This window comes from Pseudochaenichthys georgianus, chromosome 22 (genome assembly GCF_902827115.2).
Source record: "Pseudochaenichthys georgianus chromosome 22, fPseGeo1.2, whole genome shotgun sequence".
NCBI classification, from domain to species: Eukaryota; Metazoa; Chordata; class Actinopteri; order Perciformes; family Channichthyidae; genus Pseudochaenichthys; species Pseudochaenichthys georgianus.
In genome coordinates, this window is record NC_047524.1 from 12,714,303 (window position 1) to 12,728,857 (window position 14,555).

At 39.0% G+C, this 14,555-nt stretch overlaps 1 protein-coding gene across 1 annotated transcript; it reads right to left on the reverse strand.

Moving 5' to 3' along the window:
* Positions 1–3,106: 3,106 nt before the first annotated feature.
* dio3a (iodothyronine deiodinase 3a) lies at positions 3,107–4,601 on the reverse strand. Its single transcript, XM_034111942.1, has one exon. It carries the CDS (start codon positions 4,559–4,561, stop codon positions 3,776–3,778), a length of 786 nt encoding a protein of 261 aa, XP_033967833.1. The 5' UTR covers positions 4,562–4,601; the 3' UTR covers positions 3,107–3,775.
* Positions 4,602–14,555: the final 9,954 nt, after the last annotated feature.

Sequence of the window (14,555 nt, forward strand, 5' to 3'; positions counted from 1 at the left end):
TAATTCAACACCAAAAATGACTATATGACATATTTGGAATTTAAAATGCACTCATAATTATTAATATATCTCAAGCAGCTGAAGAAAAAACATTACATTTTAAAATACAAAATATTATGTTACTTTAAAAATTATATATCATAAACAATGTGAAAACAGCTGATGTTACAGACAATGTTTCCATTTCACTGTTCTGTTTCCTCGCAACATCACAGACCTTTGAACCCAAAAAAAACGTCTTAGCAACAATCTGTATTTTTCCCTCTGCGCTTTAGGCAACATTTTCTCACTCCAGACCTAAATGTAATGGAAAATGTCTCGGAGACGCCTGCTGTGTTACTTTGTCCCTGACCTATAAAAGCTGTCCTTACCAGCCCCTGACTGTCCAATGGATCTGAATATGTTGCAGTAGTTATACAAGTAAAATAAAACGTTTAACCACCATGAATTGTACATAGATCTCCATCTTTTATTGATGTTGCAACTTGGCACTAGTAGAACTCTTACAGCAGCGCATTGAGACAATGCTTGTGACAAATGCTGTGACTAAGGCTCCATTAAGTTCCTATCATGCATGACAACACTTTCAGTTCTTGAGTATTGTTTGTATTCTGGGAAAACTATCCACAGTGAAACTAAAACTGGCCTCTTGAGTTTTTAAATATGAAGAATGGTTAAATCTTAACATGTTAAACCTGAATTTTAGTGTGCTGGGGCCCCGATTCCCCACCACCAGACATTCATTTGTGGAGTTATGACCTTGGGGACCCTGGGGAGTGAGGGGCCCTCTCCTTCAAAGCTGACCAGAAAGTTACAACAAACCCACCTCAACAGACCCATTCTGCTCCCCCTCGAGTCATAATGCAATCCAGAACAGTAAAAGTAAAATATCTCCCCCAAAACCTGAGACCCTTAACCCTTTGTTCCCGTCCTCATCTCCACAGAAAGATTAACTTAACGTCCGTGGAAAAACTTTGAAGAAATCCAGATTCAAAGAATTTCCAGTGGGGGGTTGTTTCTGGAAACACTGCAAGATGTGTTTCATTTAGGCAGGTATACCCCTCAGTCAACTGTCAGCTCGACATGAATAATGTATGTTTGTGTGTTAAATGTATTCCAGATGAGCAGGAAAGTAAGGTCACTTCAACCCAAGTCAAACCAGCAATGCAGTTTGTTCTGATGTAATGTCTACTTGTTATCCCATAGTATACTGCACATCTATCATCGATCTATGATTAGTCTAATGAAGGGGCCTCTTTAATGTTATGTAGGAAAAATCTCTGGGAGCCAGAGGGGGACAGATGATCATTAATTAGTACGAACAATAAGCAAAAATAGAAGTGTGTTTCTTTATTTCTCTCCGTTTTCCTTTCCCCAAGCATTCTGTGTACAGCTGCAACTAACTGTATTGTATATCTTGAACATGTCAGAAAATCTTGAAAACGCCTGTTACAATTTCACTGACCTGAAGGCGAGGTTGCCAAACTGCTGGTTTTGTTTAACCAAGACTACAAAATATACAGTAATTAATATATTAAGAGAAAAGCAGCATATTTGTATATGCAGGTACTGGAAACGTCTGTATCCCCAACCAAAGGAAACCTGTTGACTTGTTCCTGCTTGTTGCTCTGTTATCCATCAACACATCTCTTCATGTGTCGACATAATGTGTCGAGGACATAATGTGGATGTGAATTGGCTGCAGTAGCTGTGATGTGTTACTGATGGTACAACACAAACAAGCCAGGGACTGCAAAAAAATGGAATGTTTTCACTGCCACGGATCTGAAGAAAAACACAGATCTTGTTTTCCTGACGTATAAAGGCTTGCTTTCATTTCATTCAACTTTGTTACAACCACTTATTATAAAACATCAAGGGATATTTTTAGCTATTACTCAAAGGTGTCGTAAAGCCCTGATTTAGAGGCAGTTTTCTGGTAAAATTACCTACTTTAACTACAATGAGCATCCTTGTGTAGTCACTTTTTAAAACCTTGTTGTGATACTTTTGCAGTGATTTAAAGCCCAGTTGTGACTTGGCTTTATATTCCAAAGTTGACTATGAATAATGGCGTCAGTGAAAGCTGGAGACAAGGAGAACCAAAGCATCTGACAAGATATTGCTCCGCATACAGGTTGAGTCAGCGTTATCATCTTATTTCCCGAGTCATCTGTGTCTAAGGCACTACCCCCCCCCCACCCTTGTGTCTTATTGCATCGTTACTCATATCTGAAGCCTCTGAGGGGATTTTCCTTCAGTTTTTGATGGAGAGTAGAACTAAATTAAATTCTATTTCCAGGTAAACAAAAAACGCATACACCTATTGCACATTTGGCAACATGGTGGTTTTCATTGTATTTCTAGGTTTAATTCTGAAGGCTTATGAGAACAATAATGCATCATTAACTTACTACTTAGAGATACTAACACAGTTAACTGCAATTACTCCTAACACTGTTTTTCTGCTCTGGGATTGGTGTGCTAATCTCTGAAAACATTTATGCGTTTAGACCCTTACAGGTGGATATATAATTCGGCATAATAGGATCAAGTGTGATTATCCTCACTTATTTGTTAGGAGTCAAAGGCTTAGGGCTGCGGAGAACAAAGAGAGGCTGTGGACCATAGTCACTGACGATACTGTTTAAAGAAGCCTGTCTGCCAAGGACACATCTGATACTTTGATCCTAGAGAAAGTGTTTGCAGGACATAGTTGATTTAAGAAGAACTTGAGCATGTACTGTGTGTGAATGACAGGTAATTCAGAAAAGTTGAAAATAAAGGCTCAGCCAAAAAAACACAATGTTCTCAAATTAGATTTTAAGTTTGAAGATTTGTGTGGCTCTTTAATTTGAAAATAACCTGGTTTAAAATGTGAATCACAAAGAATTAGCATTAAAATAAAGCAATAAATGAAGTTTTTATGTTTGTAGCTTTCAGGAAATCTTATCATTTTTCAAGTGATTTGATATCTTCGGCTTCTCCACACCAATTTCAGGGGCTTCCCTTCAGAGAGGAGATTTCTGGAGGAATTCATGAGAGGCCTGTCATGTTTTATTGTGCAGGAAATTGAACATTCATTATTTTGTTTACTTAATATAAAAAACAAATTACAGTAAAATCTATGCACAGCATGACATTATTGCAAAGAGAGAATAAAGGGAAAAGACAACTCGTTCATGTTGCATGCAAACAAAAACGATTCAACTAACCAAATTAAAGTATTCAGTTTGAAATAAGTAGATAAAATCATTTTATTGTATGAAAAATATATCCATAAAACGGAACAATATGTACAAAGTAGTCGCGCCATGCAGGGCAGAGAGCTGCACCTTCACGATGATCTCCAGTATGAAAAACATCAGTATCGGTTCTCTGGTTTTAGACCGTTTAAAAACCGACCTTCACTAAATACTGAGGAGCACAGTGATGCGCACATCTCATCCTGCTGGTTCATCAAATGCGCATTTAGACGAGGAAAAGAAATACAAACTTTTGACACACAACATACCTACTTTCGTTCACGGATTTAGCTAAAAAAAAAACGAACCTTTTTTGTAGGTTGTTCCCAACAGGATGTCTAGATGTCCAATATGATATGAAATCACCTACTGTCTGCTATGTTGAACACATAACTTCGATCCAACCATATCAAAAATAAATACAATTACACCATTATTGGCGGAGAAAAATGTATCTAATAAGAGTTATAATACTGAATAAATGCAGCATTTTTTGTTTTCGTCACAGCTCTACAAAAATGAGAATTAATCTACACATTAATAACTAGATTATTGGATTTTCCCAGCGTTTCTCTGTATTGATCCAGCCAGTCTCTGAGCTCTGTGATTCGATAGCCCTCAGGTCCTCTGCCACCTTGGTAAACTATCTTTCCCTCCTGCAGAATATAAAGTCTGTCGAAATAAGCTCCGTACGCAGCGTTGGAGGAGTTTTCCATACTGTCGACCACCACCGGGCAGCCGGGCACCTCCAGGTGCATCAGCTGTGCCGCGTTCAGCCGGTCCTCCAGACACCGGTGTTTGGGGATCTGATAGGGCGCGTCAGTGCTCACCCAGCCGTCCGAGGGGTGCGCTTCCTCGATGTACACAACTACAGTGTCTGCTATGTCTGCGTTCTGCTGCACGACTCCCTGGAAAGCCTTGAGCCGCGCCATGAACGGTGGTCAGGTGCAGCTCCCAAAGTTGAGGATGAGCGGTCTCTTGTCTTTTGCGTAATCGAGGATGCGGCTGCGCTGCTGATCCCCCAGCTGAACAACTTCGCTGTTAGGCGCTCCGTGCCCGAGATGCGCTGCCTTCAGGAAGTCCAGTTTATGGCCGTGCCACACTGCTTTGAGTGACTCCATGCTGAAGAGACGGTTCGAGTCCGATATGCACACTGGAGGATCGATGACATCGCCCTCCTGCTCTTTCATCCTTAAGAAAACCCTTTTCCTTATGCATAAAAAGTCAAGCAGCCAAAACATGACTGCTGCCATCAGAAAACGGGGCAGCAAGACGAGACAGACTATTGCATTTTTAATAGATTTAATAGTATTCATTATCACTTGGAATTACTACCCGGATGGTATTGAGCTGTGCCACGATCATATGGGTTGAAGTTGGGTTACTTGCAACTTCCCCTCTTTTTATAGCACCGGAAGATTTGAATGAATCACACCCCGCCTCCAAACTGGGGCCGAGGCCTCACATGGTGGGGATTACCTTCTGTCAACTCCACAGCTTTGAGCCACAGCCAAGGTCCAAGGATGCGGCACAGCAGTGCGATGTTTGCTCATGATATTTTATCATCAGACTTAACGTTTTCAACTAAATACTCATAAGGGATATACAGTGAAATCGTTTAAATGACCCAGAATATTATTGGTGTAAAGTGGGTGCTGCTGCAGACGTTTCCACTGCAACGTCAATGGCAGTTTGCTGGAGCACTTTTGTTAGATGCTGACTAGCTACTCCACTTTAAGGACAGCTTGTACAATTACTACACTGCATGATATACTAACAGACAATTGACTGTTTGTCATTGAGCAAAAGTCATATCGCCCATGTCGACCGATGTTAACTGATCAAATATCATCACTTAAAGGGTACAATACACTCACATTCAGAGGTGAATATGAATATGGCACATCTTTAATTTCACAAGAATTAAGTATTGAAAATATAAAGCAGTGAGAATTATGTGAAGTGATTCATTCTGATCCTTATCACAAATCCTGAATTCTTTGAAAAAAGGGTCTCAATATTTTTAGAAAGTCACAATATTGAGATTTCAGAAGTGACATTTTAAGTAAGAATACGAGAGTATGTGAAAATGTGAATTTTGTGTTTCATGTGAACATAATCCTCTTCCTCAGATGCTATACTGTTTCAACTAATGTAACAACAGTCTGTAGTAACATTAAACACATTACATTACATTTAGCTGACGCTTTTATCCAAAGCGACTTACAATAAGTGCGTTCGACCAACAAGATACAAACTTGAAGAAAACAGAATCATATAAGTACATCAGGCTTCATAGAGCTAACCCCTTTCAAGTGCTACTCAACTGGCTTGAGATAAGCCAGTCCTTTATATTGCTTTGTTAGTAAACACAGGACACATTAACAGGGAGTCTGTCGGGGGAGGCTGGTTCCTGTGAGGCATTTCAACAGTAAACCTCTATAAAAACCCTAATTGTTCTCAAAGTAGTAATGAAAGCTTCCAAAAACCAAAAAGATGTACCTGCACTGCGTGACAGTTTGCCCAATAAGTTTAAATGTGCCCCCGACCAGCAATTGTCCGGACAAGGCATCACATTTCAAACAGTATGTTCTTGAACCCTGATCTGCTGTTGGCAGATATCTGTGCAGCCTTATTTGGCTTATGGCAGCTTCACTACAGATCATCTGACAAAACAGGGCTAACTGACTGAGCTACATGTATCGGCCTTTCGAGACCATCAATTAAATATAGCTGTAAAGCTGTCTCACAGACAAATATGCAAAACAATTTATGGATAGAGCAATGTCAGCTCATCAGTCACCCAGAACTTGCTCTGTAATAAAGGAATATACAAAGAATTGAAGAGGTCTGATTCAAAACAGCACGAATAGATTCAGGAATGGATGCCACATTTTCACACAGATTTTCTCTGTAGTTGACTATATCTACTTCATTTTTAGGTGTAATAATGTTGTGTCACTGTCATCATTTCAAATGAAAAATAACAGATTTCAAGTAATGCAGCAGTCGCTTCCTGGAAGATAGCCTGAGCTTCATAGTCTTCACACTCCCTGCTGGTCCCATGCCTTGTTAAAAGCCTTGGAAAAAAAGTCAAGCATGAAGCCCGAAATGATTACAATTTATAACATAACCGCAGAGTTAAGACAGGATCTGGAGAAATGAGGTCTCGAGCACACGGTAAGAGTTAAAGCACTTCAGTCTGGAGCTTCTTATTAAGCGATCACAGAGAAATTCACAGCATGCAGATGGCTGCTCTCATATTGTCAAGAAAAAAATAAATGCACAAGCCAAACACATGACAAATTCGGCAGTCATAGTAGAGATTAATAACGAATTCTGTAATACCTAATAACCTGTGGTTATTCGGCTAAACACAGATTGTTCTCCAATGAACTCAGCTGACTGTTATAAGCGATACTTAAAGTCTCAGCTATCACAAACTATAGAAAAGTGAAACAACTTTGAGAAATATTACAGAGAAACCTATTAAAGGCAACTGTAACAAACGCTTTAAAAGCTTTACTCTCACCAGGGAGCCGAAGGACGATATTCAAAACCACAGAATCCACCCACAGAAATAAACAACTTCATTAGCTTCATGTATAACAAGGCCACAAACTGCTTTCCAAAGGAAAAGCTAAGAGAGGGGCTAAAAGCATCTTCTCACAGCACTGCACAAAAAACCTTCCACACATTATTGCCTGAAGTCCGCTGCACAGTTCGGCTGGTTGTTTTCCAACAACAGGGAGTCTAGAAGATCAAAGATAAAATGAGAATATTTTAAGTATTACAAATAAGAACAAAATAAGAGGACTTTAAGACCATAAACCCACAGTATTGTGGACTGTTAACGCCTGACTAAAGACAACAGATGTGTTGTTCAGGATACCTCCCTTTCTCAGCTCTGTCGGGTCAAATCTAAACTTTGCACAAATTAAAGACTTGCTGTAATTTAAATCTGCATACATCTCAAACTGGCGTGGACTAGATAGGTAAGAGACCGGGTCATTGTTGTGTCGTCAGGTTTTTAAATAGTCCGGTTTCTAACATGGAGTTGTTTATATTTGGCTCTTAATTGAATGTGGTGATCACACACACGATCAGCTGATCTTTTTTAGATATCATATTTGTGCTAATCTTAATTCACATAATTTGTACTTCCTTACACATAGCATCAGCTTCGGTTATGTCTCTGTGTTATGCAGCTTTTGTACTCCAGTAAACAATCCACCATAAACATTTTCAAGCTCTTTAATAGGCTGGTTTTCCTGCTAAATGCTGGTTGCCCAATGACCTACACTAGGTACAAAACAATGCTGCCGATAGGTGAACGTTTGGTGAGGTGTTTAGGCCACCTTTATTAGATATATCTTTTAAATGTATGTACAGTACTCATTCAGTATTGATAGAATTGGGCGTATAAGAAATGTGTATATTAGTTCATTTCTACTGTGCCAAATATTGTTTTGTAAAGCTAAATAGAGAAAGAACAATTTTAAGAATATAGCTCCCTAGTTGAATTGGCAACTTGTTTTGTTTTAAGTGTCTAAAATCTTCTCTGGTTCTGCAAGGATTACACAGCTATATTACATGGTGAGAGATACTGTAGGGATCCCATATATCCTCATTTCATGCATTTCCACACACTGATTAATGTTAATGAGTGTGTGTCGGGTCTTGTGTACTAGAGTGTGATTTGTTCAGCGTCTGTATGCTTCACAGGGATTCAACATCTGGACACACATATTAGCCCTGACTGGCCAAATGCCATTCACTGGTCTGGTGTGATTGTTCAACAAAAGCATTCCAGACCTATAGTGAGCCCATGGTATATTGGTTAAGCCGCAATCTCCTGTTACAGTAAATCCATGTCATATTTGACAGCTGGGTGGCCGAAAACCAGACATGGAGGGAAGATGTCTTTTGTCTGCAGCGCATTGTCGTCTCGGTTTATTAACCTAAACACACAAGTGGAGTCCATACAGTTCTCATAACAACATATTGTCATTACATAATCACATTTTTTTTTTAAATTAATTAAAATTGTTGAACTTATTTCCCTGAATTGTTTTCTCATATTTCAGGCTCTATACTCAGATTTGAACACATCTATTTGTTATTGAAAATGAATAGTTTTTTTTTGTATGAGGGCTGTTGAAACACCGCATTTTGAGAGGTCCAAGTTACTGTCATCAATAAATCAAAAGCAAAACAAGAAGAGTGAGGTGGGAATACAACAACATAATAAACCCAACGGATGCACTTACACTGAAACAAGCTAAACATTTACTATAACATTCCTCACATTAATAAATGAAACTGCAATGGTTTAATGGCACCCAACTAGAGAATAAGCGCCATCTGCTATCTCAACTCATAATAGCATTAATGGTTATTAAAAAGTCAAACCAACTTTGCAGGAATTCAGTTAAAATGTGTGTTCAATTTGGATTAAAACCTGGATTATATTAGACCCAATATGGTAGGATTACTTTCTGTAAATGTTATTATTGATTAGTGTTGATAAATCCAGCTGTGAATAAATGTAACTATATTAAAACATCATTGGTTACATTGTATTGATTTATCAATCCGTTTTGTATTACTATTTCAGTATTAAGTACAATATATTTGGGTTGGAAAATACATTTCAAGATGTCAAATTGGGTTCTGGGAATTTATTATGGACATTTTTGACCATCTTCAGACTTTTTAGACCATACCACTGACTGAAAAACTCTTAAATTATTATCAGTAGAAATGGAAGTGTGTTATTGGCAATATTTTATATGATACAGATCAAATATTGTTCAAGCTTGTTGTTGTTCAAGTGTGTATACAGGGGCAGACTAAACTTAATATGAGCATATTGTTTTCTTTACACAAAACAAATGGGGTAAAAATGTGTCTGGTGGTATTCACTATTATTTGCTGTAAGTGATGGCAGAGTACTGCTGCTCATTTAGACAGGGAGAGAAAGAGAGATGACTGTTGTAGTTGTAATGAGTTCAGCAGCTGACTCATAATTCCTCACTGCCTTTTTGGTAGACATTTTAACGGATCCGTCGTCTTTTTGTCCTTCAGTTCTTTCCCTTTGAGGCAGGCCCCCCTCGCTCTCACCCCTCCTTTCTTGCCCACATTTGGAAATGTATTAACACATGATTATCTAAACCATCCTTACTTTCTCAAAGCGAGAGAACAGAAGTGAGGGGGGGGGGGGGGGGGGGGAAGGCTCACCTGCTGTGCCTAGATTTGCTTTGAGGAATTACTTTTTTGTTGTTTTCGGCAGAAAACCAGAGATGCCTTTTACCTCTTATAAACTTTGCTGGATTCTTGGCAGCTGCTGCCGGTTCAGCTGAGGACAATGCAGATCTGGGAAACAGTCCTTTTACTGCTGCTTACTTATTGTGCTGGCGGGGCTCCAGAAACCGCAACTGATGAAATATCATAAAGACTGAACCACAAAACAGATTTATGATAAGTTTTCGATGCTGGCTTCTTCTCTTTCAAGTCACTGATATCTCTCTAGTTGCGCTCTCCTATCCACTTCACCCTCCACGACCCCGTCTAAATCAAAGAGCACTAGTGTTCACGCTCAACTTGAATGAACTGCTGTTGCCTGCCCTGTGGGCTGTTTGTATCTCAGCAACTGGTGAGCCAATGAGGAGCGGGCTAAAATGTTATAATAATCAGTTTCATCTTGCTAGTCACATCACTCACAAGGCCATTCAAATAATCATCTTAGTCTGGACATTTCTTCCAACAAGAACAACCTATTAATATTAAAAATCCCAGTGGCAAGCAGCAGTGTGTGAACCTGTTAAACTAACCTAATCTCTAGAGAGCTATTTAAAAAAAGAGAAGTTCAAAAGGGAATAAAAGGATTTAGAAGTGTATAAATGTTGTCTTTAAACCTTTTATTGTGGGCTGATAGAGGGAGATGGTTTGTCACCTTCTTGTTTTCTGAGTGTCAATGATATTGTAATGTTATACCATTAGTGACTTTGATGGCATTGATGTCTCAACAGCAGCTTAAGGTTAAATGGTAATGTTACAGATATAGAACCTCGTTAAAGATGACTGTCTGCCTGCCTGTCTGCTACTAAACAAAACTACACCTGTCTGAGCCAAATCTCAAAGAAACACTGACACCTGATCAGTTGTAGGTAAGATTTCCTCGTATAAACAATGTAATAAAAATACTTTTTCAGGGAACAAAAGAATGATTAAAATACTAAAAAGACACAAAGAAGCTAAAGAAAGAAACTGCCTACATATTAGAGTGGGTTTATTGGAATACAAAGTCAAGAGCAAAGACATAAGTGGGCACTAATAGACTTTCTCCAGGTCTTTTCTGCAGGGTCCACCTTTGGCAGATAATACAACATATACATACACACATATTTTCAAGCCCCCCATGCCAGCGCAGAACCATTAATCATTTGTATTTAGCCTCGGCGTGCACCACGTTATAACTGAAATCAGTTTCAATTAATTGTTTGCTTCATAAATCTTTCTCGTACAGAGATAAATGAAAGAATTGAAGAACTGGAAGAGAATAACAGAAAGAGCCAACTCTGGAGTTAACACACATGGTTGGGGTGCAGGCTACATTGCTAGATAGCTACAACTAGTCCGTCTGTACACCTTCTATATTGGCAGCACAAAATGTATATCGTCGTGTAGTACCACATGGTTAATATTCATGTTGTTGCCTGCAAGAGGCACAAGAGAGCAAGCATGCAGCGAAATGCCATGTCACTGGGACACTTGAAAGAAACATGCTGTTGTTATTGTTGTCAGTGACACACGTGCCTTTTCAGCTACAACTAGTGAACATTTCTGCCGTGAAAAAAGGCTTGCAGATAGCACAGGACGGAGAGTAACTGTCTAAATCTACTGGTGCTGCGGCTCAAGTTAGATATTTTGGATTGGCCTAGATCCTTTGTGTGTGTGTGTACGTGTGTGTGTTTATTTTGTGTGTGTGTGCGTAATCCCTTTTCCTAACAATGTTGCTCAAGACACAGATAACCTTTTGTTCTAAACAATACCCCAAATGTGTATCTCGTATATATTACAACAAATATTTATATTAAAGGCGATAAAATGGATGATTGTCTTTCCTCTATGGGTGAACTCTATACAGAGAAAGCAGAAACAATGACATTAAGTGTACCTTTGGATTCAACTATGCAGATGATCTTTGACTACACCTCTCTTCAAACCTGTAGTGCAATTGCTTTTGTTTTGCTATTTATATGGTGAGATATTCTCTCAGCAGTTTGGGTGTTCATGGCAAGTCGAGACACAGTTTCATGACTCCGGTTGTCTTGCCCTTATTTGCACTCTCTGCGTAATGATGATGAGGAGCATGTCCTCATGTGGCTTCTCCACTGCTGCCTGTTTGAGCTTATTAGCGAGTGCCCGTCTGTACACACATTGATGCCAGTCCTCAGGACAGATGGTGGCAAGATAGGGTGGGTGGGGGGGTCACACACACACACACACACACACACACACACACACACACACACACACACACACACACACACACACACACACACACACACACACACACACACACACACACACACACACACACACACACACACACACACACACACACACACACACACACACACACACACACACACACACACACACACACACACACACACACACACACACCACACACACACACACACACACACACACACACACACACACACACACACACACACACACACACACACACACACACACACAATTATCAAACCTTGACTGTGTGTTTATGTAAGATATTCTACTGGAATGCAAATGCTTTATAAATAACTGTTTGCAGGAACACTGCAGCATCAGTGAAGTCGAAATACATCTATCCTGGTTTGTTTGCTAATAATATTAACCGGCCAGAAGCAAGGTGCGTTTCTTTTGCAAACCTTTTTTCTGCATGTTCAAAACGGTTAATGTGCGGTTTAGGAGTTTACCAAAAACAAAATCCCTAGGAGGTGAATCAAAGCTCTGCTGTCCTCATGAGGTTGTTGTGCACTCAACAGTGTTTAATAGGATGTGTTTTCTGCCCCGAGTTGTCTCTGCGGGATGCCGCTAAAGCAGTGGGATAAACATCAACTGGCAGCATTTGTGATGCTGGAGAGGAAGGTGAAGCAAACACTGAAGGCTGAGATCTTCAGGCGAATGGAGGGCAGAGCAAGTTAACAAACGGATACAACTTTAAGTAAGATGCGCTGTAAAACGGGATTAGTTGTGTGGGTTTGTCTTCGATGAGCAGTTTGAAAAATCATGCCTTTGTTCATTAACTGAAATCCAATTGTTTTTCAATTTTTCTCAATTGATTCATTCATCGTTTATCAGGTCAAATGTAGAAGAAATGGCATTATTATCAGTTGTAATCTTGTAGAGTGAAAGAGGATAACTTTAAATGATGTGTGTTATCAACCAACAGTCCACAACCCAAAGGAAAATAAATAGCAGAAAAAAACTCATAATGAAACACGGCTATCATATATATTGCATTTCTTACAAAACCTACGGAATTGTTATAAAGATCTCAATAAACCTTTTTAGTCATTCATTTTTAAAACATTTTGAATTCCAAAAACAAGAAATTCTAGGAATCTGGCCTGATTTATGTAATTACAGACGAAAAAGATCAGTAAGCTTGTTTTGGAGTTTTCAGTAGACAAACAGAGTCTTATATTTCCAGTTCAAGATGGAAATGATTATTTGTTTCACCACTGAACATGCTCTAAGTGCAAGTTGATCATATTATTGGCTCTTCATTCGATCTTATATTAAATCCGTTTTTAAATACATTATTTTAACATTGTGGTGTATATATATATATATATATATATATATATATTTGACCACATGCATATCTATATTACACTTGCTAAAAACTTAAACACAGATTAATACTGTGCTTGAGTAACAGGATGCAACTAGATCTCTTCAAATACGTTTTCCCCGAATGGTTTACCACTTCAAATCCAGGCATAAACACATGACTGAAAAGCATGATGTCATGTGTTTCTTATTTGTATTATTAATTTAAGACTTAAACACCCAGAAAACAAAACAAGAGCTTTCTTATCTCCAAAACAGTGTAAAATGTTTCCCGTTATACATTCCCTAGTTGGTGTGTCATGCAAAGTATCTACGTCTAGCTTGCTGTTTATAGTCCAATAAAAATCATCGTAATGCTGTCCAAAATGCTCAACTGAACAATATTAACAAGCAGGAGATAATAATATGGTTCAAATTTACATCAAATAAGGCTTGCAATAACATGAGCGTGTGAGTAGTGGAACAAAAAAAGTGTGTTTCAAGTGTTTTACAAGTGATGAGAGAACTGCAAACATTTAAAGTCATCAAACAACTCATCGTAAATTAGGGGGTTTTACAGCGAATCCAGCTGTTTTCCATTGGTTTGATTTTAATTGGTTTAACAGCTATTTTAGAAGATTTCATGATTCGTTTAAGGATTACGATATAAATCAAGGCACTCAAAGGATGTTAACATTATGAAAACCGTCCAAATTTCGTAATTTGAGGTCATCGGCAGCTGAGAGTGAAAGCTTTTTTATTTTTTATTTCATCCGTCCTCGTTTTCCTTATTTAACCCCATCTCCCCAATCTGCAACTACACATCCCCCTCCTCCCTCCCTACCCTACTCTTCATTATTGCCTTGGCTTTGTAAGACCCCCTGGTGAATCCTGGCATCACACTCTAATTTCAAAGGAATGAAAATGCAGCACTGGTCTGTGCCATCAGTTTGCACTATTCCCCCTTTCATCTGCCTGGACATATTAAGCCAAGAATTGCAAAACTCTGCAGCAGCTCCCACATGAATCAGTCTTAGCCCCCCAGTGGGAACGTGTGCTGGTCATTTCAGGTCCCGTTTCAGACGAGCCAGGCAGAGAGAGAGAGATCAAGTTAGAGGGAGCATTAGGGGCAAGAGATAGTGACAACAGACATAACTTGAAAGAGACAGAAGAGAGAGAGGGCATGTGGCCTGTGTTTTTGAGGGCACAGCATTTGTTGCTTTAGTGTCCTTGTTTTTAAGAACACTGTGTGCCATGATAAGGAGCCACACTGACCACTTAGGAGAAACAGTGGGAAGCCAAGTATAATAAAATATTGGTAACACAGAGAATGGCCCAGAAGATGTATGCAACTCTTTTCCCCATATGCATCTAGTTTTCCAATTACATTGTGGTGAAAAACGTAATCACTGCCTGGATTTTGTCCAAACTAAGTGTATGTGCTGCATTTACAGTATACAA